Consider the following 25,586-nt stretch of genomic DNA (forward strand, 5'->3'; position numbering starts at 1 on the left):
CATTAGAAATACGCAGCGACGGCCAGCCAAGTAATGAATCATTTTCAAAGACAAGACCAATTGCAAGTGTTGGAAGCTGCCGGATCTCGCCGGTGGAGTTTGTGCGCCAGGCAGCTATTACTTATGGCAGCAAATATCTTACCTCTTGCAGCACTGGTGTTGGCTGTGGAACGGTATGTTGGGAGAACGGCGAGTTCTCTGAAGACGGGAATGTCACTTTGTGGACCAATACAGGCCATGTTTTCCAGTTCATGGCAAGCGAATCGTCCACGGAAACTACAGGGAAGTTTTTCATATTTACGAAGGACCAAGACCAGTTAGTGCCGCGGTCTGATTCAAAAGCACTGCGCGTTATCGACAAGGCGATGTATATCACATCAATGGATCGATGTAAATGCTGTGGTCTCCTGGTGCACAAGGATAACTGCCTGCAAACCAAACCCCGCCGTTCAAGTATTTCACGACCAGGTCGAAGGCAACAGGCTGGGTTCACATCGTGCATAAAGGCAGCGTCATCGATTTCTGAGGCCACACTGCACGTTGTGCATATGTGCCATCGTGGCTCCCTAGGACTTTGGACAATGCCAGCCGTTCGAGTGTCTTCACCAACTCGAACGATTCAAAACAAAGGGAATATCGTCGCACCAAGAATGCCACGGTCGGAGCGTGTACGATTTCACTCTCTAACAGACGGGTTTGAAGCTGCAGAGAAAGCTGCTCTGGGCGAAACCGTAAGAGATGAAGCGCGTTCTATGCCACACCGTCGAGGTTGTTTGACACACTTGATACTTGGACGGGATGACACTCAGTCGTCTTCAACTTACGAAGAGGTCCGAAGAGCTGGATTGCGCCGGAAACGTCGCCAAGAACTTAACGATGCGTTGACAAGTTCAGCCGGAAGTGGAACATCTATTACGAGTACTGCAAGCAGTGTGCTAGCCACTGCGTTGGCACCTGTAACTGGACGTGGCGGACCACCAGGCGCTGGTGAACCTACACATCCAGAGGCTGACGACAGCGAACGAGGGCGATCCGAGCTTGCAGGCTATCGTTACTTGTTGGATATTCCGATTGTTGCTAAAGGGTACTCTGATGGACTTCTTTGTATAGGATTACTGACCCAGGAACACTTGCCAAATGGAGCTGCAAAGGATTCAGATACGCGATTATCCTGCCATTCAGGACGAGTAACCGCTCTTGCTCATTGTTTTTGGGGTTTCGGGACTACCTCAATGGTTATATCTTCTGGAGCTTCGTCAGCAGATGCAAGTTTCCCGAACGTTGAGGATACGAACTTTGCTACAGAGAAAAATCCTTTCTACAGGTCCCGTTTTCCTGACCCCTCCCCGACGAAAAATATTGGTAATCGTCAACTCAGAATTAACATGGATGACCCTGCTGATCGCAACGCACCGATTCCCAATGAAAACGAGGGAAGTGACAAACCAACCGAAGAGACTACCGGCCATTTTCAACCTTCAATCAGATTTATGGTATTTAGCGGAGGAACTGACGGCGTATTACGCGTTATCGAGCTTGTGCTTTATCGTTCAGCGACTTCAGACACTCTGGTTCACCACGAGGTCAAGATAATACAAAGGTTTCGTAGCCACCGAGGTGCAATCCAGCAAATCAGTATATCGCCGCTCCAGAGGGGTGGTGTTGCCGCTGATGAAGGTGACTTGGAACCATTTTACCCTGAAAGACTGGTTGGAACTGTTGGAATAGACAACAAAATTGTCCTCTATGCGCCCAGGTACACTCGTCACCCATTAAGCGGAACCTCTTTTGTTCGTGATCCCCTAATGGGGCATAGTGGTGGTCACTGTGGTGTTGAATGGGAATGTGTACTAGAGCTCGCGGAACATGGCGACAGAATTTGCAACCTGGATTGGCATATGGAGCGTGGCTTACTTTACGTGGAATGCGATGATCGCATGGTGTATGTTTGGAGCACTGACACCGGGATCCTAGAACGTACGATGCCGTGTGCGCTATTATATGGAGGTGGCAATGCGTCAGGGGATAAAGTTGCTGAAGCCTCAAGCTCTGCTGGGTGCTCTTTTGTTGAGAATTCTACACTATTTATTGGCAACGCAGTCGTGCAGCTTATCGAGTTTGGCGTACTCCGAAGCGCAGAGAAACTGAAGAAAAATTGGAGCAGCTACTACTCATCTTCTATATCCCAGAGCGTTGGTACAGCCGCCACTCCTGTTGACAGCCTTCAGGCAGCATCAGCGTCTGTATACGCGACATGCTCTATGGAGCTGTTCATGCTATCCTTGCTGCTGTCATGGGGTGCTACCCCTGCTATTGACCAGTCCTGCCAAGACATCTTGGGAATTGAACCAGCCCACGCATTATACTCTTGTGCATTGCAAGACTTCGTTTCGGGGGCGCTGACTATTCCAGTTCCGTGGGCGACACCGATTGTATCTCCGTTAGTTCCGAGTGATTCAACTGGGAATGATTTTATGAACTCGGAAGTACCAGTCGTACCTGCTTTCGCGCGGAATTGGCAGCACTCTTCTGCTTTGTCAGCGAGTATAGCTCTTGGTGTGGTCTCACTTTGCATGAGCTGCATGGAGTACAAGTACCCCAGATCTGGCAATGGTAGCACATCTCCCACAAACAAGGAAGAATTTCAAGTTCTTTGGAGCCAGCTGATTACCCAGCACTCGATTGTACTTCCAGAGTGCGTTGCTCAATTCAGGGAACCAGCCTTAGAAGAGTTGGCAGCGTTTGGGTTCGATTCCTGTGAATACACACAGCTAGCGGCACGCACGCTGTTAAGCGGGGTCATCAAACGTCTTCCACCCACCGAACGAAGTACGTTGTCAGCCGAGTACTCTGCGAAACTCCATTGGGAAATGGTGCGCTTGGAAACGGAGACTGGTAGCTCTTTCCTCGGGACGGTGGGTGGGGTGGGTACAAGTGGCGGTGCGAGTTCTACCTCTCAAGCGGGTAACAGTGGTGCCACAAGTGGAAGCAGCAACAGCGTTGGTAGCGAATCAAGTGTGATGTCGTTTTCCTTGGTGGTGGAGCGACTTGGCTCGCTTGTGCTACTAATGAGCATGATCGGCACATATTTCCCTGGTGAGATTTCGCCGGCAGGCGCGCGCGAAGTGTGTGATGTGTTGGTGTACTTGCTGAAAGCGCCAGAAAGGTTTGTGGCGTCCGTGTCTGCCGAGCTGCTTACGAAGGGTCTGATGCTGTTTAGACCGCATCTTGTGGACTTGTCGTCACTTATCATCCAGCTCTTGCTGATTGACACGCGAGAGAAGTTGCGCAGTGCGCAGAGCGAAGGTGGCGATGAGGTTCCGACTGGTCCGGGAGGTTCTCTCGCCAACTTCAACGAGGGTGGAACTGGCGGGAGCAACGCGGCGATGAGCTTGCTGGTCGAGGTTGGCGCGTGCGAGTCCGCGTTCGTACTAGGTCTGCTACAGCAGGAGATGCACAACCACGACCGTCCTGCCGGCTTCCACGAGAGCATTCTGCTGTACATGATGGAGCTCATCAACACGCACTACCTGCTCATGTGTCGTCACCTCCCGGCCTTCGTGGACACGATCATGGCGTGCTTGGACCCGACGAAGCCCGATCGCCGTCGGCGTTGCCTGCCCCTGAGCACACGCTGTCTGCACAGTTTGGTGCGGCGATTCCCCATGGTGGACTTCCACAAGGAGACGCAGCGCTTGGCGCTGGGCACGATGGAGGCGGTGATCGTGATCTACGACCTGCGCACCGCGACCAAATGGCGCGTGCTGGACGGCCACGCCTCGGCCGTCTCGGCCGTGCGGTTCCGGTCCGACGGCCAAGTGCTGGTGTCGTACGCCGCGCGCGACGGCAGCGTGCGGTGGTGGAACAGCGGCAACGCCGGGCTGTTCGGCGGCATGCTCAAGATGCACCAGTCCTGCCTCAAGGAGCACAAGCTGGCGGCGCTCAAGGAGAGCGCGAACGGCGGCGCGCCGGCGTCCACGGGCGGGGCGAGCGCGGGCCTCAAGCAGATCATCCAGACGTGCCGCTTTCACTTCCTCACGCGCAAGGACAGCGCCGGCGACGCCGCCAGCGCGCACTCGGACCAGCCCAAGCACATCCTGCGGCTCACGCGCGAAGACGCCAGCCAGGTGCAGTTCCTACTCTAAAAGCCTCCGATCGCTACTCTAAAAGCCTCCGAAAAAAAAGGCAACAACCACTTCAACTTGTGGCGACCACTTCAACTTGCGCGTGAACGTCTTCCGTTCAGTATCAACTACTTTCGGCCAATGACCTCCCAGACAAACCCAACCGCCAGCCAATCCGAGTCCGTTAAACCACACGGAAGCGTGCGCGAATGTTCGCTGCGTATCAGCTTTCGCGGGTTCGGAGAGTCGCCGACCTACTCCGACGAGCTCAGACTCAGATCAGAGTTCATGGCGCCGCACCGGGAGGAGGACGCCGCCGTCAAGGGCTCGGCCCACCGCGACGCGGACGAGGAGGCGCTGCAGGCGGCGCTGCAGGAGTCGCTGGAGTAAATCACCGCGTCTAGAGCTAATTCCCCGCGTAATCCGGCGTCTAAAACCGCGTCGTGCTGCCGCAGACCGGACTTCCTGGCCGAGATCCTGCAGTCCGAGGACCAGCAGCGCCGGCAGCAGGCTGCGCACGTGCAGTCGGCTCCGTTGCAGCTCGAGAGCAAGCCATCGGCGCAGAAGGAGGAGCAGCAGGTGCAGGCGGACGACAGCGCGGACGACGACGAAGACGACGAGCCCCTTGCGGCCGTCTCCAGCGCGCTGGAAGCGCCGCCACAGGCCGCGGAAGAGGCCGCAGAGCAGCAGCAGGAGGACCCCAACGAGCACCACCTGATGCTCAACCTGGCCGACATTCTGCTCGTCGACGTCCTCAAGTGGCTGGACGAAGACACCGTCGGCGCCTGCGCGTGCACGTGCCGGCGGCTGCTGCAACTGGCGCGCTCCGAGGTGCTGTTCGAGGCGCTGTGCCGCCGCATCTTCCCCGCACAGAACCCGCGCGCGGCGGCGGCGGCCGCACACAACAAGTTCGCGCTGCGGCGCTTCCCGACGTGGTTCGCCATGTTCCTGGACCGCCCGCGCGTGCGCTACAACGGCTTCTACTGGCTCAAGGTGTCGTACTACAAGAAGCCCGAGCTCAGCATGTGGACGGACATCGTGCCGGGCACCATCCTCAAGTGCACGTACTACCGCTACTTCTCCTTCCAGCGGGACGGCTCCGTGCTCTACGGCATGCTGTTCAAGCCCCCACACGAGGTCGAGCCGCACCTCCGCAACGGGCGCAAGGGCGTCTACAGGGGGCGCTTTTACGTGGACAAGGACGAGCTCGCGGTCTCCGTGCCCACGAACTGCAACGAAGTGAACTTCCGGCTCAAGATCACGCAGCGAGAGCGCGGCAGGAACGTCAAGCTGATACTGAAGGAGCACTCCGCCAACTCGGAGCCCGACGGCAGCGGCTGGATCAACTACTATGACACAGCGGACGAGGAGTTCTACTACTACCGCTCGTGGAACCTGTGACGGGAGCTTTCACTGGATAGAGACTCCGTTGCTTACATCTCTGTGTGTGTGAATATGAAAATAGACGGCTTGTTTCCGCTGTCAAGGCGAGCGTTGGTGCTGCTGAGGTGAGATGGAGGGTGTTGAGGAACTTGTCCTTGGTGTGATTCGCTATGAATAGGTGAAGTGTCCATGGGATCGCGGGTGGTGGCGTGGCTACCCACTCTTCCTTTCCACCTTTCGATATACCTTCCACAGCGCAGTCCATCAGACGCTCACCAGACAAGCAAACAAAAATGGCACCGATCGTAGCTGCGAAGTCGGAGGTTGATCGTGGCAACAATTCCAAGATCGACAAAAAGGAAATCGGCGGCAACAATGACAGCACCGGTAGTCGCAGCAACAGCAGGAGCAGCAGTCGCTCAAGCCAAACCCGAACGACCAGCTCCCGAGAGAAATCGAGGTCGTCCACCACACCACCCACTGTTGGGTCCAACCAGAAGAAGACGGAGCCCCTCAAGCGCACCAAGACGCCAACTTCTGCCAAATCGTCGACAAGGCCATCTGCAGAGTCTCCAGCGACCGAGCAGCCTGCAAGGAAAACTGTGATTGCTCACCCGCTGCCGTCGTCGATGCTACACAAGCACAAACAGGCCTCAGTCTTCACATCTGGCAAAAAGAAGCACAAAACGTACGTGGCCGCGGCAGCATTTGCTGAGGGTGGAGTCGCACTAAGCTTAATGTTTTCTGGTTGTAACAGCAACTTCTCAAGTGCTTACGACTCTGGATCCATTCCATGCCGGATCAACCACGGAAGTATCCGCAATGCATTGCAGTGGACCAAAGACCCAAACAGTGAGTCGTGCATCGTGCCCTGATGGATATCATTTGAGGCTAACATTCTCTCTACCTACAGGTCTGTCCTACGACCCATTGCTGATCACATGCGTCGAGGGGTTCCTGGAAACCGAGCACCCTTTTGTATTCCTCGCTCGCGCTACTTTCCGCGAACTGATGCGGCTGGAGGACGCTCGTGACAAGACGGTGCCTATTCTCGCTCAGGTTATCGTGCCGCTCCGCGGAGCGCTGATGGCCAAGGATGATGACACGTTTCTTATGGCGCTGGAAGCAACACGTATGCTGTCCGATCTGGTCGAGGGTGAGATGAACATCTACCTGCCTAAGCTCACCCAGCAGATCCACCGCAAACTGCTGACCAAACAATTGCGTGCCGACGTTGAAGATACCCTCGCAGTACTCGAGAGTAACGGTGGCAAGGAGGCCTTCGCTATCATACGCTCGAAGATCCCTACGTACGTCTCCATTCGCTAGATGCGAGTCGCCTAAAATTTCAGAAAACCACGGTCTCTTTGCTAGCTAACTCTGTCAAGCAAAAGTTGAATCGCCTCCATCGTCCCGTGGTCGTCAGGCTCGCTGCTAATGCTACTCGTGGGTTCTTACTGAACCGTGATTAGTGGTTTAGTGCGAGCATCGAGCAACGCAATAAACATTAGTGGCCCCTTGGCGATCAACACTTTTGGTTGTACCCACAGTATTACTGCTGTACACTTGATGTGAGTCACGCAGTCAGACTGAAGATGATATTGGCACAACACGTTCGCCGCAGCGCAGACTGGAAGACTAGCGAATTCTGCAGTTGGGCGTCGATACAGATCGTGCCGGTGTTGCTTTCGTCCGAACGGTGCAGGCAGCGTGCACCGCGGCCTTCAAGCTTGGCTCCGGTCGATTGACGGACAGCCTCTATGGAGACGAAGCTATCACACGGTTCATGGACCGAATCGCTAGTAACGATGATAATAGAGCGGTGCAACCCAGCTCGCATGCACGAACGCCGCTTGACAGAACGCGGTTCATGTTGCACGTCGATTTTGTTGAATGACTCATTGCCCCACGATTCAAGCACGCATTTCTCTGCTGCTCTGAGGTTTCGCTTGTCCGATATGCAGCTGCTTTCCACCAAATTGAGGCGAGGAATCGCCCGCGAGTGGCAAGCCTACGAGTACCGGAAGCAGTAGCTTTGGACGATGCAGTGACGACCTTGGTATCAGTCAAATGGATTGGTTTTTCTATTACGTATAGTATGTAAGGTAAAGGGTTTTGTGGAGTACGGTACCTTCAGCTTCAACTTGCACATGACTGAGTTCAGATCTGCCATCTCGGGTGAGATCTGTCCTTTTGTGCTGGACTGCTGCCTCGGACTGCCCTTGCCTGTCTGCATGCTGCTGATTCCCTTCAGTATCTCTCTTGGCACGCAGCGCATGTGAGCGAGCCCAAATCTCCTTCCCCGACCCACCAAGCTGCAGCTCTCACGCCCATATTCACACAAATTCACTCTTCTCCGTCGGACATGAGGTCCGGCCTGCTATGGGCGCTGCAGAGCGCCAACATCACGATCAACACCCAGATCAGCAGACACGCGTGGGTCAGCTGGGTCTTCGTGTATCTCGCAGAGCTCATCTTCTTCACGGCCTACCGGTTGAGCGACCTCGAAGACCTGGTTGAGACATCGATGGCACCCGATGAAGACTCAACAGCTGCTCGGGTGTTCGGCATTCTGCTCGGTGTCGTGCAGGACTTGGTCGTGATCAGTGTCCTCATTGTGCTTCTCTCAGGCTTCGACGCGAGTATCAATCGGACTTCCTGCTGCAACGACACAGCACCGAATGGATGCCTCGACTGCTTTACGCGAGGCATACCGTTCTTATCACGAATCAAGCTCCTGCTCAAGCGTTTGCTGCGGTTTTCGGTCATTTACGTGGTTTGTTTACTGTCGGTGGCGCTGTTTTCGTTGGATGTGGTGACTGTGCGGGCGTACCGCCGACGATACGAGTTCGGTTGGGACTCAAGCAGTAAAGATCTTGTAGTGTCGAGTGATGAAGAGAAGAGAATCGTCACCCACGTATTGGTTTTGGTTCTGGTTACTCAGGGAATCATCGCGGTAGTGACTATGGTGTGGTTCGACCTCGCAAGGTGGACACCTCTCAGTTTTGCGGAGAAATGGAAGAGCAGGCACGACCTGGATCTACCTACAGTGACGAATTCTCGACCCTCAGCCAATTATATTGTTATGGATCCGGACGATTTCTTCGACTCGAGTGACAATGAAAATCTGAGCTCGTTCTTTGACTCCAACAATCGGCCAATTCGCGGCACTCAGCCACCACAACCCCGTGCTATCCTCTCTGATGACAGACGAGATTTACCGACTCCGAAGTGGAAGTTTGCAGTTTTTGGTCTGGGCCTGGCGCTCGTGATGTTTATCGCAGTGCCACTTCTCGTGCTACTTATCACAAGTTACTGTCCTGCGACCGTGGCAAACATTGCACTCAATTCTAACCTTAACGAACCGATTCGTGTCATCACCACGCGTTCATTTGCTAGTTGAATGATGCTGGATTTTGACGCTACCAGCTCGAAGTCGCATCTGTACTCTAGAATATTTAAATTAAAATTAAATACAATACAACATACAGCAGGACACTATGTAAATCAACGACTACCCGCTGATATCAACGGCTGATAAATGTGATCAATGCACATGTATAACTGGTTCATGAACAGCTAAAAGTTACCACTCAGTAACTAACTTTGGTTTGAAGTTCCCTACTATTCAACAAGAAAACTTCAGGATAAACGAATATATTGGTATTTAGGACGAGCGCGCAATACGAGTAGAAGTGAACAAGGCTGGCAAACATCAATTACTGGTGCGTGTACTCGAAACACAACCTTCGTGCTTGATCACCTGCGGATCACTGTCCTCCACCGGCAGTGGCTTGGACGCCGAAGCCACCAAACTGCCCAGACGCCCCAAAGCGGCCTTGAGCCCCGAAGCTTCCTAGTCCTCCCGCTCCGAATCCTGCGCCGTTCACGCCACCAAGACCACCAAGCCCAGCAGCACCAGCGCCGCCGAAGCGTCCACCGAACCCGCCGATGCCTGCTCCCATTTGACCGCTAGCGCCACCGACTCCGCCAAAGCCTCCAAGACCCGCAGCTCCTCCAAGACCCGCAGCTCCTCCGAGACCGGCAGTCCCTCCGAGACCAGCAGCTCCTCCCAGGCCAGCAGCCCCTCCCAGGCCAGCAGCCCCTCCGAGTGCCGCAGCGTTTCCTCCCAAACCTCCAGCGCCAGCAGCTGCACCCGAACCAACCGCACCGCGAGCAGCAGCACCCCCATTGCGGGACGTCAGGCCAGCGCCGCCTGGTGTCGTCGGGGCAGGCGTCACAGGACCCCCGTTGCCGAGACCGCCATTGCCCGTTCCCGGGACGCCTCCCATTCCTCCAGCACTGGCGGGCCCAGCACCAGTCATGAACCCGTTCGTGGTCGTGCCAGCCTGGCCTAGTGCGGCACCGGCGCCCGCAGCTCCGAATCCACGACCGAGCGCAGTGCTGCTGCCGAATGCACCGCCGAGTTGTCCGAGGCCGCCGGCGCCTCCAGTTCCACCGAATTGACCGAGACCGGCAGCCGCCCCGACGCCGCCAAGTCCTGCGCCGAGACCTCCTACACCGAATCCGTTGCTGGCGCCGCTGTTGGGACTGCCGCCGAGGCGGTTGCCGAATTGTTCCCAGTCACGACCCATGGGGCCCCTGCGTGCCGGCCCACGCGGGCCCTGCGCGAGAGCGCTGGCGTTGAAGCAGGTCAGCACCGCAAGTGCGAGAGTGAGTCGAGACGCCATGGTGATCAGCGAGGTGGTGAAGTGGTGAGAGTTCGGTCTATCGCCAGGAAGCACTCGAGGTGACGCGTGGAAGTTGGAAAGTGAGAGCCTCGGTGGCGGGTGCTCGGAGCATTGGGTAGAAGCTATCGCCGGTCGGGACAACTTTCAATCCGATCTGTTGATGGGGTTACCAAGTCGCTCAATCCAACCCAGGTGTGGTCAACTTTAGTATGAGAGACGCTGACTGTGTGATCTCGGAGTCGATTTTTAGCGACTACCTCACCTATCTACTGCGCTCTACGGCTGCTCGCGAATTCACTGCAGTATTCGTTTCGCCTCCTTCGGACACGGACACGGACACGGACACGGACACGGACACGGACACGGACACGGACACCACACTACAACCAACCAGTCAACTGAACCACCCACGACGACCAACTCGAGCTTCAAGATGCACTCCAAGTGTAACGGAGATCGCAGTCCGTTGCTGGAGGATCCAGCGAAGAGCGCCCGTCCTCGATCGCATGGGTGCGTCCGTTGCTGCGTGAGTTTCATTAGAGCGCTGCACAGCAGAGAGTAGAGCAGCGTAGGAAGTCGTAGTTTGCCTATTTCATTCATTACAGTCTTCAATTCGCCTCCTAGCACACAGCTAGACAAGACTCAAGGCCAAGCAACCACTAAGGGCAAGACACCAAGCTCCTCGCCGTGCTCAGCCTGTGCGTCGCCGCATTTATGGATCCCGCACGCAGTTGACGCCGATGCTGCTCGGGGCTGGTAAGGACGATAACCACGGTGACTACGAGCGGAAGGAACACAAGGGTCGTGGCTACGGCGACAAGAACTATGGTGGCGACTGTGAGAACCACGGCAAGAGGCGCTCCAACTGCGGTTATGGGGATGACTGATACGGCAAGGACATCTACGGCTATGGCTACTACCCGGTCTACTCGTACGGATACGACTACTACCCGGACTATTGGTATGGCAACGAGATCCATTATCCGTTTTGAGTTTTAAAATCTTGTGTTCCGGCACCATCCAGAATTACAAAGCTGAAGGTTTAACGGCCGAATGATCTCAAGGAAGCATCTATTGGAAACATCTATTGGCGTTGTATCACTACCGCCGCTAGTTTTTGACGACGCAACGTTATTCACTGCATAATATGCATGCGCCCACCGACTACTTCACATGCGCTTCGTCTGTTGTCCTCTCACTTGCCTTTCGACTTGTCTTTCGTCTTGCCCGCGGCCGCCTCCTTCGACAACATCTCGCTCTCCGTCTCCATCGGTTTGAAATAGTCGACCACACTCATACGCTCAGTGCTAGACTCCATCTGGGCAGCCTCACCTCCCGTCGTCGCAGACTCGTAGCCGTAGCCACAAACCAGGATAACCATAGTAATAGCCGTAGCCGTAGAAGTTGTTAAGGTAGCCGTAGAATCCATCGTACGACGAGAAGACCGTGTGGTAGTCGTATCCGTACGAGTAGACCGGGTAGTAGCCATAGCCGTAGATGTCCTTGCCGTATCAGTCATCCCCATAACCGCAGTTGGAGCGCCTCTTGCCGTGGTTCTCACAGTCGCCACCATAGTTCTTGTCGCCGTAGCCACGACCCTTGTGTTCCTTCCGCTCGTAGTCACCGTGGTTATCGTCCTTACCAGCCCCGAGCAGCATCGGCGTCAACTGCGTGCGGGATCCATAAATGCGGCGACGCACAGGCTGAGCACGGCGAGGAGCTTGGTGTCTTGCCCTTAGTGGTTGCTTGGCCTTGAGTCTTGTCTAGCTGTGTGCTAGGAGGCGAATTGAAGACTGTAATGAATGAAATAGGCAAACTACGACTTCCTACGCTGCTCTACTCTCTGCTGTGCAGCGCTCTAATGAAACTCACGCAGCAACGGACGCACCCATGCGATCGAGGACGGGCGCTCTTCGCTGGATCCTCCAGCAACGGACTGCGATCTCCGTTACACTTGGAGTGCATCTTGAAGCTCGAGTTGGTCGTCGTGGGTGGTTCAGTTGACTGGTTGGTTGTAGTGTGGTGTCCGTGTCCGTGTCCGTGTCCGTGTCCGAAGGAGGCGAAACGAATACTGCAGTGAATTCGCGAGCAGCCGTAGAGCGCAGTAGATAGGTGAGGTAGTCGCTAAAAATCGACTCCGAGATCACACAGTCAGCGTCTCTCATACTAAAGTTGACCACACCTGGGTTGGATTGAGCGACTTGGTAACCCCATCAACAGATCGGATTGAAAGTTGTCCCGACCGGCGATAGCTTCTACCCAATGCTCCGAGCACCCGCCACCGAGGCTCTCACTTTCCAACTTCCACGCGTCACCTCGAGTGCTTCCTGGCGATAGACCGAACTCTCACCACTTCACCACCTCGCTGATCACCATGGCGTCTCGACTCACTCTCGCACTTGCGGTGCTGACCTGCTTCAACGCCAGCGCTCTCGCGCAGGGCCCGCGTGGGCCGGCACGCAGGGGCCCCATGGGTCGTGACTGGGAACAATTCGGCAACCGCCTCGGCGGCAGTCCCAACAGCGGCGCCAGCAACGGATTCGGTGTAGGAGGTCTCGGCGCAGGACTTGGCGGCGTCGGGGCGGCTGCCGGTCTCGGTCAATTCGGTGGAACTGGAGGCGCCGGCGGCCTCGGACAACTCGGCGGTGCATTCGGCAGCAGCACTGCGCTCGGTCGTGGATTCGGAGCTGCGGGCGCCGGTGCCGCACTAGGCCAGGCTGGCACGACCACGAACGGGTTCATGACTGGTGCTGGGCCCGCCAGTGCTGGAGGAATGGGAGGCGTCCCGGGAACGGGCAATGGCGGTCTCGGCAACGGGGGTCCTGTGACGCCTGCCCCGACGACACCAGGCGGCGCTGGCCTGACGTCCCGCAATGGGGGTGCTGCTGCTCGCGGTGCGGTTGGTTCGGGTGCAGCTGCTGGCGCTGGAGGTTTGGGAGGAAACGCTGCGGCACTCGGAGGGGCTGCTGGCCTGGGAGGAGCTGCTGGCCTGGGAGGAGCTGCTGGCCTGGGAGGAGCTGCTGGCCTGGGAGGAGCTGCTGGTCTCGGAGGGACTGCCGGTCTCGGAGGCTTTGGCGGAGTCGGTGGCGCTAGCGGTCAAATGGGAGTAGGCATCGGCGGGTTCGGTGGGCGCTTCGGCGGCGCTGGTGCTGCTGGGCTTGGTGGTCTTGGTGGCGTGAACGGCGCAGGATTCGGAGCGGGAGGACTAGGAAGCTTCGGGGCTCAAGGCCGCTTTGGGGCGTCTGGGCAGTTTGGTGGCTTCGGCGTCCAAGCCACTGCCGGTGGAGCGGGCGCGGGCAACAGTGATCTGTAGGAGATCGAACGTGAAGGTTTTGTTTTGTTTTTGGCGAGGTACACGCACAAGTAATCGATGTTGAGAATAGTAAATCTCAATACTTTTTTCAATTTAGTCGGAGCTCTAAACTCGAGCGAAAGTGGCGAGCATATCGATTCGACGAAGTCACAAGTGGCGATAAACACGCCGCTTGTTCACTGAAGTACTGTTGTTTAGCGGAATCCAGCTGTGGCGATAATTTCGTTCTTTCGTTTCTGCAGTAGATTCGAGCGATGATCCCGATAAAGTACTTTTCATTATACCACAAGCTTTCCACGGACACAGATCTCATCGTAAAAGTGTTTAGCGGTGTCACATCTCCAATGAAGCACGCGGACCAAGTCACCGCCACCTCGTCTCGAGAATCTCAATCGAATCCAGAATCCAGAAATAAAGTAAAATAAAATGCGCAGGTACGATACTTTTCTAAGCTCATGGCAAGATGTCGCCCCCAACACAGCGTGCAGTAGCTTAAAATTGGCCAATTCAAGTATATTATCCTAAGTTCGATATCTTGCACCTTTGCGCGGCACAGATAGAGACTATTGTCGATGTGGCGCATTAATTGTGGCGAGATGTTGTGGAACGCCACGCTGTCAGGTGCAGGCCGCTCCAGCATGGTGTGAACGCCACCCACGTGTTGATGATACGCCTGCAGCCAGTAATCTGGACCAATGAAATCTTGCCCTGGGCTGACAGCATGCCAGCGGTCATGCCCATTGTCATCTCGAGTACTCCACGGGTACACTCCATCTCACGTCATACAAAAAGCAATCGCCAAGTCAGCCAGTATGGTAGTATCCGGTAAACACGTTGCGTTTGGCAAGCTCTGTACCAATCGTTCCAGCAGAGGTCCGCCAATACAGTATGATATTGAATTGGATCCACCGGCTGCCACTAATAAAAACTGCAATTTCAAGCTAAACAATAATAAAAATTCCTGCAATTTATATCGTATTGGTACATAAATGGTACAACTTATATCACTTTACAGAGGGATACAGCAGTTAAGATCGCAATTTTCAAGAGAGTAGACTCAATCTATTGGTGCTAGCTGGGAGTTGAACGTCGCCATCAACAGGTTCAGGGAACCCCAGGCGGCGCAAATTGTCCGGATCCCGTCACTATTAAGATTAAACTCGGTTGATCGGCGATAGAGGTGCTGGTAGTGGTGCCAAATGAGCAGCTCAAACGGGGAATCTATGGGCTGATCGCACGCACACGTGGAAATAAATATCGTTCCGGAGACGCATGGCTGTGTGGATGCGCCATAGAAGGTGCGAGATGCTCGGTCGCACTCGCAGCACTTCGTCTATCTGGAACAGGTAGTAGCGAGATGGCCGAGCGTCGAGTAGTAGAAACAAGTGTGCAATTCGAGAGAAAACTGATTGTGTTATTGTTGTTTAAGTGTTGTTGTAGGGGAAAACACCTCGAGCCACAAACCCCCCGTTGACTATTCTTGACTACACCGGCCGCAGCCTTAGAAGAAGTCTGCACGCATGCAGAAGCAGTTCCCAGAAACCCGCAGGTCTTATCCGGCAGAACACTCTTAATTCTATCATAGTCACAGGCATCATGGTCAAAGACCTCAACCACCACTCTCTACTTCAACAAGTACACTAGTCGGTACTCAACCAACTTCACCTTTCAAACATGCTGTAGTAACCAGAGTGACCACGGAACGCACTCAGCGTCTCGCAGAAGGGTCTCACGAAGATGGCGCCATTCGTCATGGACATCGCGGTCGTACGGGAAGATCAGCAGCTTCCACCCCAGGGAGCATCGAAAATCTGGAGCCCATGGTTCTGCCACAACACCTGGACGGGGTCACACTCGAAGAAGCAATGAGTAGCAGCCTCTATGGCAGCCAGGACGCACACAGTGTTGCGCCAGCGGTGATACTGCACTCAAGTGACCCTGGCCTAGAGACTGGAGGTTTATTGGCTAGACTTTCGGTATTTGCCAGTGGGGGCACTTTTTACAAATTTATTGCCAATAATTGGGTCAATTTTATATTGTATTGAGGGTAGTGTAGTCCAGTAATAAAATTTATATTGAAAAAACTGATTATTTATTGTATTGCACTATTTTTTTCCGACCTCTGTAGTTCCAGTGGGTACCTCACTACCCCGATGTTTGTAGCCGAGAAACTGTTGCAAACGACTGGACAGCGGGCTACCCAACGCCGAGATGACAGTTCGTAAAACACCAGGCAAGACGCAGGCGTGAGGGAGCGAAAAAATGTACCGTTCAAGGTCCTCCTGTTGCCCAAGTCTCGCTGTATTCCTGCTGCTCTCACTATTCGTCGCGTATTCGCGCCTCGGCTCCTCCTCGCAGCTCTTCTCGACAGCCTCGACCTCTGATGTCTGCGCGATCGCTCTCGAGGAATCGCGGGTCATCGTGGATTTTGAGGAAATCGCTGCAGACAGATCCCTCCCTCAAGGTTCGACACCAAACAACGCGTATCCACGCGTGCTGTGCATGGTGAACACCGTCTCAACGCACCACAAGACTCAGGCTCAAGCCGTTGCCGAGACTTGGGGGCGACGTTGCACCAATTTGTTGTTTTTCAGCAATGTGAGCGATTTGATCGTTGTGGCGGCCGGTACGAGCGCCGAACGCAGGTTCAATGTGCTCTCGATGGACGTTCCGGCAGCTAAGGATGGTTCGTGGCAGATCCAAAACGTCTGGATTGAATATGTCTACACCCACTTTCGTGATCAGTTCGACTGGTTTTACCAGGCCGACGATGATGCGTTCGTGATCATGGAGAACCTGTACTCAAAAGACCCGAGATCCTGCACAAAGTGTTGGAAGAGCCAATGCAGCTAGGACATCGCTTCAGTCTACCGGATGAATTCCTCCAGTTCTACATCCGGAACGACACTTTGACATCACTTTGGCTGTCGAAATGGGATCACCTTATCTACACCACTAGTGGACCGGGGTACGCCATCAACGCGCTATACCTGGAACGCAGAGGTCGGAAAAAAATAGTGCAACACAATAAATAATCAGATTTTTCAATATAAATGTTTATTACTGGACCTTACGGCCTCCACTACAATTTAATATTGACCCAATTATTGACAATAAATATCGTAAAAGTGCCACTGGCTGAACCCCGCAATTGTGTCATCGATGGCATCGCGGGATGACGTCAAAACTGAGGTCAACCACACCACACTAGTGTCAGCAACAAACGACTGGCTTCGGGACGCGTTTGGTCGATTTCGCTGACACAAACTACGGGCCCCTTAGCATCCCAGCCAACAACTCATGCCCCTCTGGCAGCACTCCGACTTGAAGCCCAGTCAACACATTGGTGCTGCCCAACTTTAGTTGTGGAGGAACACGAGACATCATCGGAAGATGACACCTCTGATTTCGGCGAGGGTCCAAATTTATTTACAGTAGATGTTATTTACGCGAAAAAAACTAACCCGGCAGGTGACGCGTACTACTTTGTGGGCTGGGTGGGCTACGCAGAATTAACTTGGCAGCCAGCAGCTGACCTGCCGCAAGACCTCATTAATGAGTTTGAACGCGACGAGCTTGGTGTACGTTGGCCGGTGGATTACCGAGTTGAAATTCCGACAGGCGTACCTACTGGTACTAGAGGCAGAGGTAGAGTAGGAAGGCGCTCAATATAAATTGCAATATATATTGCGGGAATTTTTAGTATTGTTTGCTAGTAAATTGCAGTTTTTATTAGTGGTAGTTGCTGGCCCCAATTCAATATGATACTGGGCTCACCGGCAAAACAAGCCCGCTGTTTAGAACGTACCAAATTTAGAAATGGCAACCTACAGTGTGACACCCACAGTTGTGTACATGTTATGTAGACTACAGTTCCGCAAGATACGCCCACGTTTGTCGCGTAAACGCAGATTTGAACGATTTTTACTACTTACGTTTTGTATACTTTTGAAAAACAAGCCCACCACTCACCGCCAGCCATAGCCTGCAGCCAGTAGCCAGTTTCTTCGGACTTAAGCTCACACAACCCAAGTTTCTTCATCGCACTCACAGGGAGGCCGCCCCTACAACATGGACACCCCTTCCAGTACCACATCGAGGATGAAGGCCCCTCTGAGCTTTGGGTTCGTCCTCGCCCACGTCATGAAAGTGGACATGGCGACGAAGAGACTTGCGTCCTCTGGTGCATGGAGGTGGGTCTCATCGACAGATCGAAACTCTGCCCACTTTGCGGGGCCGACATGAAGCCATCGGTTGCCCGCAAGCGCTGGAGGTGCTGACCTCAAACCGTCAAACGTGCGGGCACCAGGAGGGTAAAGAGGTGTCTCGTGTTGATGCTTACGAGCTCACAAAAGTTTTAAACGAGACCATAGCGTTGAAGTTGCAGGGCACCATGCGGACGTGCGTGGTTGGCGGACGACTATTTGGCAAGCCACTTGCGCCCAAGCGCAAAATCGTGCATGCGGCTGTCTCAAGTCCAGGCTTCTGAACTAGCGAACGTTTGTGAGCGTACCGTGCGCGACTGGTACGCGTATTGCCGGTCTACGTGCTCCAAGGAACTACTGAAGGCAGAGTTCAAGGTATTGTAGCTATTCTGTTGCTCCATGAAACTTAATGTTGCGCTAATGTTGCACTAATGTTGCGGTATATCGATCCATAGATCGGAGGCGAGGGACATATAGTGGAGATCGACGAAACTAGCCTGGCAAAGAAGCGTAAATACAACCGAGGCCGTTGTTACCAGGGGTTCTGTCTGTTCTGAAAAGCTACGACTCCTACCTTGACGAGTATATGTCGGCGTTCCTGGTACCTCCTAAGGCCAGCATAGGCCAGTACCTAGGTGGACTAGTTGTAGCTATAATCAGAAATGAATAATTTTAGGTTGCCATTTCTAAATTTGGTACGTTCTAAACAGTGGGCTTGTTTTGCCGGTGAGCCGACACCTCAGCATGTTTACCCGGATAATTCAAATATTTGTTGTTGCCAGACGTCATACGTTGTTGATATTGGAAATATTGTCAGCGCATGCCTCCTATTATGGATACTATGGATATTATGGATATTATGGAGGCATGCGCTATCAATATTTCCAATATCAACAACATTTGACGTCTGGCAACAAAAAAATCGAATTATCCGGGTGAAACAAGCTGAGGTGTAAAAAAAATCATTCGGGTAAACAAGCTTTTATATTATAAAAGCTACTACGTAGTACTTACTGGCCAAACTTCGACAAAAGTATTGGTTCGATTGCATTTTGCTTTGTACGCACATTTCCTTTCAGCACGTGGGAATATGGTGAAATGGCGTGCGCTCACGCGCGGCCAACCAGTCCTGTCCTGAGAAATCCAAAATCGTTTAAATACCCGGAGGGTCCTACGAACGCTAGCCCCGCCGTATTTGTCTGAATAAATCGTACCATCCGGTATCACGATACAACTATTCGATCTCTTTGCTGTCGTCGTTTTTGGTCACGTTAGAAGTAGCGGTTGGTCTGTCACAGGGCTCCGTGTGCTTGTGCCACACGTGGGCGTGATCTGCTGCCACACTTAATACCGCTACCACGCGTTGGCTCCGTGGGCATTATATAGATGACTCGCTGACACTACTGAAGAAGAAAGTTTGTCATGGTTGTTTCCGCCACAGCATGAACTGTGTAGAGTGATGTGCATTTGTGCCGACAGAATGCAGACGTTGTGAAGCGGAGCTCGTACCAGGATGGCTCGTGCTTTCGTCAGCTTTGATAAAACAACAACAGCAGACTAATATTCGCTCCCCACTACGACTAATATGAAGCATGTATGTTGCAATTGTGCTTTCGATGGCATTTTAGGGGGAGGCCAAGCACTGCTGCTGAGTGATAGACAACATGAATCAACGGACTGTAATACATGGGTGGGCACAGTGAGAGGACGTGCTTTTCCTTCCAGATCTAGGGTCGTACTTCGTACGAAGTAAAATATTTTGTTTGTTGGGTACTGGCAGCTCGGCGTTTGCCTGTAACACTAGGAAACAAAGTGTAAAATTTGTACGACCGCAAATTGACGCCTACTCCGAACTGGTACTACGACAACTGAGCGTCTAGATCGTGACCGGAGAGAGGGAGGCTCTGGACTCCGTCAAGAAATTCAACGGGCCCGGAAGGAACTGCGTTTTTACAAACAAGAAACTCATAGCAGTCGTTGTACTACGAACAAATAGCAAATACCCCTCCGTGGAAGCACGAGGGGGTGCGATCTCTGTATTGTTGACTGCCTTGTGACGCATTTGCAAAGAATAGGTGAGTTTTCACTTGTACTTCATACGATTACACTGCCATCACCTTATCTCCAATAGCAAGCCCGAACTCCTCGTTAAAGGAAGAAATGTGATCGTGCTCGGATCGACAGAAATAGAGGCTGCGCTCGAGATGGTACATCAGTGGTGGCTTGACGTAGTGGAAGGCCACACTGTCCGGAGCAACACTCTCAAACTTCGAGCGCACGCCCCCGACCGTCTTGTGATACATGATGTACCAATCTTTGGGGTTCCACGTAACGAAGACTGAACCAGGACTAAGGGCGTGCCACCGTTCTCGCCCGTGGTGGTCTCGAGTATCCCACGGGTAAACGTCGTTCCACATCATGCAAAACGACACCGCTGCATCCTCCGGCATGGTTCCGCTAGCCTCGTCCGGTAAGCATGTAAAATCTTGTAGCGATTCCACGATCTTGTCCAAGTAGAGTCTGTTCATCACGTAGCCGGCACCTCCTGAATTGTACACCAGGCGGTCCCAACGCGAGTGCCAAAGCGCATTCAGCGTCTTATCTCTGATGTAGAAGTTGAACGTGTCGTTGGGCATGCTGAAGCGATGGCCCATTTGCATCGGTTCCCGGTTGAACCGCTGCACGATCTCGGGTCTTTTCAAGTACTTCCTCATGTTTTCGATGATCGCGTACGTGTCGTCGTCGCATTTGTAGAACCAGTCGTAGTCGTGGCGGAAGTATGTGTGCAGATACTTCAGTGCTGCTCGGGTGCGCAGCCACAAATGGGCGTGGTCTGCGATGATGTCCAGCTGCACGACTTGGTAGCGGCGTTCGGCGGGGGTTCCGGCGCCCACTATGATGGTGTCACTCATGTTGCTGAAGAAGAGCAGCTGGTCGCAACGCTGGCCCCACGTTTCAGCCACGGCTCGAACCCGCGTCTGGTGCTGCGCCGAGTAGCTCACGGCGAAGCACAAGATGCGAGGGTAGAGCCCCTGCTCACTGTCGTTGTGCGACGGTGCTGGTTCGGGTGTCACTTCCAGCATGTCAAGGACTCGGAGGGAACTTTCGACGTCCTGCGCGCACAGTTCCGCCTTGGACATTGACGCGGTTGACGAGTCGGCTGAGGCCGAGGCGAGCGCGGTGAAGAGCGCGATCGCCAGCAGCAGTACGGCGAGCTTGTCGTGAGCGAAGAGGGCCATACCTCGGGAGGGGTTCTGCCTTGGGGAGAGTTTTGATGAATGGTCACGCTGAACCTATCTATTTGCTGCTTGCAGCGCTGTCTCGTGGGTGAACACCCAGAAACGTCTGCGCGTGGGCCCGGATAGTGTAGGGAATCCCTAGTAGGTAGAGATTCGTGCATGTAAGGTGGCGTATGCCAGCCTGTCCTGTGGTGATGGGATCTCCTGGGCACGAAATGGGGCTTGTTACCTGGAGAAACGGCTCGATAGGAAGGATCGAACGATCGTGACTGTCGGAGTTCGTCAAGACACAGGGCACGGTGTCTGCTCTGAGGCACCCAAGCAGCAGATCCTTACCCTTCATGCAGAATTGAACTCGGATCACAGCAGAAATATCATCAGCATCAGCGACAAGCGATATTTCTTACTTCCCCGCGTCGCGAGCCCAAGCAAAAACCTGAGCGATAAGCAACGAGTTTAGGACTTAGCGTGATGCTACTACAGACTGTTTACCTATGAGCCAATGGGCGAGGTATCCAATTTCGCGCTGGTGGGAGCCGTGTGCGCGCCTCGACCGGTTCTGGGAACCCCAGTAGGTGCAGTACTGTTTCAATATTGTCCCCGTCAAGGCAGAGCTCGTGCGAACGCTGGCTGAGAAACTGACTGTGCTAGCGGAAAGAAACAGCTCACTTGGAGGGAGTACTTTCACGTTGTGAAAGTGGATATCGTTACAGTCACCAGATACCATGGAACACTATGGATGTGTGGATTCGCCACAAGACAAGTAGGGGTTTCCGATAACTCCACCTGGATGAATATCCTCCGCCGTAGGAAGTAGGAGAAGCTGCCACCCTAGTGGGCCCTGAACGAGGGCGACCAAGGCTCCCAGAGCCAAAGCCTAAACGACACTTTAGTCATCTTCGCCAAAAATCGAAAGGATGGCGGCACGAAAGTCGAAGCATACGCGTAGAGCTCTCAGTTGATGCGTTGAGAGGAGCCTAAGCTTGGGGGTAAGCTGAACCGAGAGATAAGGGAGAAGCATATCACAGAGGGAAAGCTTGTGTTGAGGGCATGAACCATATGACGCGTTTTAGCTAGATGAGGAAGTAAAATGAGTGAAGCTCGAGAAAGCTCGATGTCGGCGAGATAAATGGCATGCACTGAGTGGTGAATGCATTTTTGGCAAATATATCCTCGAAGAACAACACCCGCATTTGTCGTAGGGGTGTACCGATAGTTATTCAGGGAGAACGGCCCGCGCATCTCGCAACTAGCTGTACTTGCCAACCCAGTCGGGGTACTTGAGCTTGTATTTTTCCGCATAAAGTTCCCAGAGCCGTCGCTCGTGCCCATTGTTGCCATTACGAAGGTTCAGCCATTTGTACACCTTGTCGGGATTGATGAAGCTTTTTTTGAGGAAGGCATCCGAGGTTTTTCCTATATTCATGGCAGCGGACTTAAAGTTCACGTATAATTTGTGGTAGGTGTTCTTGGGCCACTTGGCCGTTGATTTGCCCAGCTTCGTGACAGCATCCATGATTCCCCTCTCTTCGTTTCCAGCGGTCTTGTCCGTCTTCGCAGCAGTTCGCAGCAGCAATCGTCCCTGGGTGGTCTCCAGCTCGTCAGCTTCGGTTGATTGAATTAGGTTCTGGGACACATGGAGGTTGGCAGCAGACCCCGAGACAACGCTGAAGAGAGCGACCACTGCCAGGAGCAGAACAAGGTAGACTCGCATGTCTGGATAGCGTCTCCGTTCGACAGTGCTCGTTCTTGCCGTCGGAATGGTGAGTGGGTTGTGCAAATTCGGGAGTAAACTTCACTACCTCGCCTCTTCCCATGAAGAGGTGATGCCGCCGAACCTCTTGGGATCTGTTGGGGGACGCAGATGGCTCGCATCAAAACGGCTGCGATCGCTTCGCAGCACAGTTCTCCGAATCTCGTTGAGTCGAACCACTCAGGAACAGACCTCTCAAAATTAGGCAGGAATGCCTACCTACCTAATTTGACCTCAAATAGGCATTCTGGAAAAGTCTGATTAGGTAGTTCGCTCAAAATCCAAATTAGGCATGCACGACGTATACTTTATTCAAGTGAATTGTCTTAGCTACGTGCATTCCTAGCGACGCGTTCAGCTAGATCGAGCAAACTGAAGTACTGTAGCGACTGGAGTTGACCTTCCATTGCATGGTTAGTTAGAACTGTTCTCTGCGGGTTCTTGACTTACTTCAAGGCGCTAAACTCACTCAAAAACAAAACAAAATAGAGTCTACCGGTCGACCTCCACGTCATCCGGCGCATACAGCAGCTTCAGCTACCAGGCAGCTCATCCGAACGACCTGCTCGCTCGCATGGTGGAGCTGAGCCACGTGACCGAGTCCACAAACAAGTCGACGCAGCATAATGGTATCTACCCCTCGCAGCATGTACGGGCGAGGGGAGGACGTAGGCAGTAGCATATCATTTAGTTATTAGCTGTAGCATGTCCCACTAAAGCGAAATACATGGACACTCCAATTGTTACATGTATCGCAGGCAGGACGTGCTTCTGCTCACGCCGGAACCAGCAGCGCTTTGCCGGCGGTAACGGCGGGCCCAAACGATGCAGTGCAACGTCTTTAGCTGGTGCAATTTCGCGGCCAATCGCTTGACAGAATTCGCATCATGCCTCGGTAATTTCTCCATCGACTTGAACTCAAAGGCTGAAGGCCAAGCTCAGCCTCGTGTTTGGGGGTCCATTTTTGTGGCTGCTCCAGAGGGGTGGTTTTAGTTTGCACAAGGGCAGTGTTAAGAAGAAGAAAAATGAAGTCTGATTAACTGGGAGGTAGACTTGTCGTAGTGATGGCAAAGTGAAAACTAAATCAAATCTAAGGCTGAGGTATCCACACACGCGTAATTGCGAGTTGAACGTCGTCACCAACTAGTTCAGGGAACCCCAGGCGGCGCAAAACTGTCCTGATCTCGTCACTATCAAGATTGAACGCGGTTGATTGGCGATAGAGGTGCAGGTAGTGTTGCTGAAACGAGCAGCTCAAACGGAGAATGTTTGGGCTGATCGCACGTACATTGTGGAAATAGATATCGCTCCGGAGACACCATAGCGTGTCGAACACAGTTGCTGTGTGGATACGCCATAAAATGAGAATAACTTCACGAAAATGGCGCCATTCATCTTGGACATCGCGGTCGGACGGGAAATCAACAGCCTCCAACCCAGGGAGCATCGAAAAACTGGGGCCCATGATTCCCATATCGTCCGCCATAACCCCTGGACGGGGTCACACTCGAAGAAGCAATGCGTAGCCGTCTCGATAGCCCGAAAGGGCAGTGTTATCATAGCGATTTGCACGGTGACTTTAGCCTGTGATGCGTCCACGAGCACCATTCTTAGACCCTCGCCTTGATCCTTTTGTCATTCCCATTCGTTCTAGGAGGTGTAGAGCGCCAAAAGGTGGAGTGAACAGGCAGCGACACGGATAGACTGCGAGCTGGGGTGGTTTTAGGCCGATCCGGAATTAGACATTTTGGAAAATCAGGATTAGGCATTCTGCACTATCCCTTCACACACTGCCTAATTTTGAGAGGCCTGCTCAGGAGGGCCATGTTAATTAACAGAGGGATTTTCGTATACACTGTACTGGTATCGCGGAGCTATTACTGTACTTAGTGCATTCAGTAAGCACACCGTAATCGTCGCTGAGAGAGCCAGGAATTGCATAGCCAGGCTTGAGGTACAACATGTATGGATCATTAGGTACTACAGCTGGCTATATATGTACTGGTATTCACGAGTTGTGATCCATTTTCATCCTGATGCATAGCCAGGCTTTGGTAGCAATTGGTAGCAGTGATAGTATCACTGGTACCTGATACCGTATCACGAGATATCTCGAAGTAGCATGAAAAGGTAGAATAATACATAATAAGAACCTCGTGAACGTTTGTGGGCCCCACAAATTCACGGAGGCAAAGTATGGTCGCTTGAGCACAAGGAGGGGAAGTTGTTTGAATTACGGTGGAAAGTAGTGCCCCCGCGATACTCGCCTATTTCTTGCATAATTGGACCTCGGGGTATCACGGTGATATCGATCTACCTTTGTTAATAACGCCATTCAACAAGTATGCGGCAATTTTGTAATATGTCGTTGCCTTGATCAATACCAGTACGATTTAGCGGCGCGCTCCGTTCTTCCTTTTCCACCGGATACCTGTACGTACAGTCTGTACTACAGAACGTGGCGCCTAAGTTAGAGGGACGGCACATAACTGCAGATCGAAGTCATGAGAGGCAAATTTGCCCGCTCGAGAGCCCCCCTCCTGCTGAAATTCCAACGCTTTTATTTTAAAAGGGCCAACAATGCCATGCACGCACACCACTACTGTACTTCGAGGGCTCTATTAATAAGGGTAAACATCCCCGCTGTCCGCTATCCCATCCTGGACCCAATCGCAGCTTGTACAGAAAAGCATTCATGCAGTACATACAGTACACCCTTCACGATAACCCTGACAATGATTGCGTGGCATAGGTAAGGGCGTGTTCGACTTCTACACGTCAAATGCAGCTACAGTATTATCGGCGGACTGGTTGAATGGAAATACAGAACGTGCAACTGCAAATCCGGTCGCCTCATCATAAATCTATCCTATTTTAT

General features: G+C 53.1%; 7 protein-coding genes across 7 annotated transcripts; 4 read left to right on the forward strand and 3 right to left on the reverse strand.

Annotated features, from left to right (window-relative positions):
* Window positions 1-3,020: 3,020 nt before the first annotated feature.
* On the forward strand, window positions 3,021-4,145 carry IUM83_18910 (WD repeat-containing protein 7; the record flags this gene model as incomplete). Its single annotated transcript, XM_067943935.1, has 1 exon — window positions 3,021-4,145. The coding sequence occupies one exon, from the start codon at window positions 3,021-3,023 to the stop codon at window positions 4,143-4,145; it is 1,125 nt and encodes a 374-aa protein (XP_067797987.1).
* Window positions 4,146-4,412: 267 nt separating this feature from the next.
* Window positions 4,413-5,525, forward strand: IUM83_18911 (F-box protein; the record flags this gene model as incomplete). Its single annotated transcript, XM_067943936.1, has 2 exons — window positions 4,413-4,510; window positions 4,580-5,525. The coding sequence occupies 2 exons, from the start codon at window positions 4,413-4,415 to the stop codon at window positions 5,523-5,525; spliced, it is 1,044 nt and encodes a 347-aa protein (XP_067797986.1).
* Window positions 5,526-6,136: 611 nt separating this feature from the next.
* IUM83_18912 (PACRG protein) lies at window positions 6,137-6,836 on the forward strand (the record flags this gene model as incomplete). The annotated part of the gene is made up of 3 exons (XM_067943937.1): window positions 6,137-6,195; window positions 6,265-6,359; window positions 6,421-6,836. 3 exons carry the CDS (start codon window positions 6,137-6,139, stop codon window positions 6,834-6,836), a joined length of 570 nt encoding a protein of 189 aa, XP_067797989.1.
* A 2,557-nt stretch (window positions 6,837-9,393) lies between these two features.
* On the reverse strand, window positions 9,394-10,198 carry IUM83_18913 (uncharacterized protein; the record flags this gene model as incomplete). Its single annotated transcript, XM_067943938.1, has 2 exons — window positions 9,394-9,657; window positions 9,749-10,198. 2 exons carry the CDS (start codon window positions 10,196-10,198, stop codon window positions 9,394-9,396), a joined length of 714 nt encoding a protein of 237 aa, XP_067797988.1.
* Window positions 10,199-12,572: 2,374 nt separating this feature from the next.
* IUM83_18914 (uncharacterized protein) lies at window positions 12,573-13,308 on the forward strand (the record flags this gene model as incomplete). Its single annotated transcript, XM_067943939.1, has 2 exons — window positions 12,573-13,022; window positions 13,114-13,308. 2 exons carry the CDS (start codon window positions 12,573-12,575, stop codon window positions 13,306-13,308), a joined length of 645 nt encoding a protein of 214 aa, XP_067797983.1.
* Window positions 13,309-19,818: 6,510 nt separating this feature from the next.
* IUM83_18915 (Glycoprotein-N-acetylgalactosamine 3-beta-galactosyltransferase) lies at window positions 19,819-20,955 on the reverse strand (the record flags this gene model as incomplete). Its single annotated transcript, XM_067943940.1, has 1 exon — window positions 19,819-20,955. One exon carries the CDS (start codon window positions 20,953-20,955, stop codon window positions 19,819-19,821), a length of 1,137 nt encoding a protein of 378 aa, XP_067798010.1.
* A 1,249-nt stretch (window positions 20,956-22,204) lies between these two features.
* On the reverse strand, window positions 22,205-22,669 carry IUM83_18916 (putative secreted RxLR effector protein; the record flags this gene model as incomplete). The annotated part of the gene is made up of 1 exon (XM_067943941.1): window positions 22,205-22,669. One exon carries the CDS (start codon window positions 22,667-22,669, stop codon window positions 22,205-22,207), a length of 465 nt encoding a protein of 154 aa, XP_067797985.1.
* Window positions 22,670-25,586: the final 2,917 nt, after the last annotated feature.

The sequence above is a fragment of the Phytophthora cinnamomi genome, assembly GCF_018691715.1.
Source record: "Phytophthora cinnamomi strain GKB4 chromosome Unknown Contig11, whole genome shotgun sequence".
NCBI lineage: Eukaryota > Oomycota > Peronosporomycetes > Peronosporales > Peronosporaceae > Phytophthora > Phytophthora cinnamomi.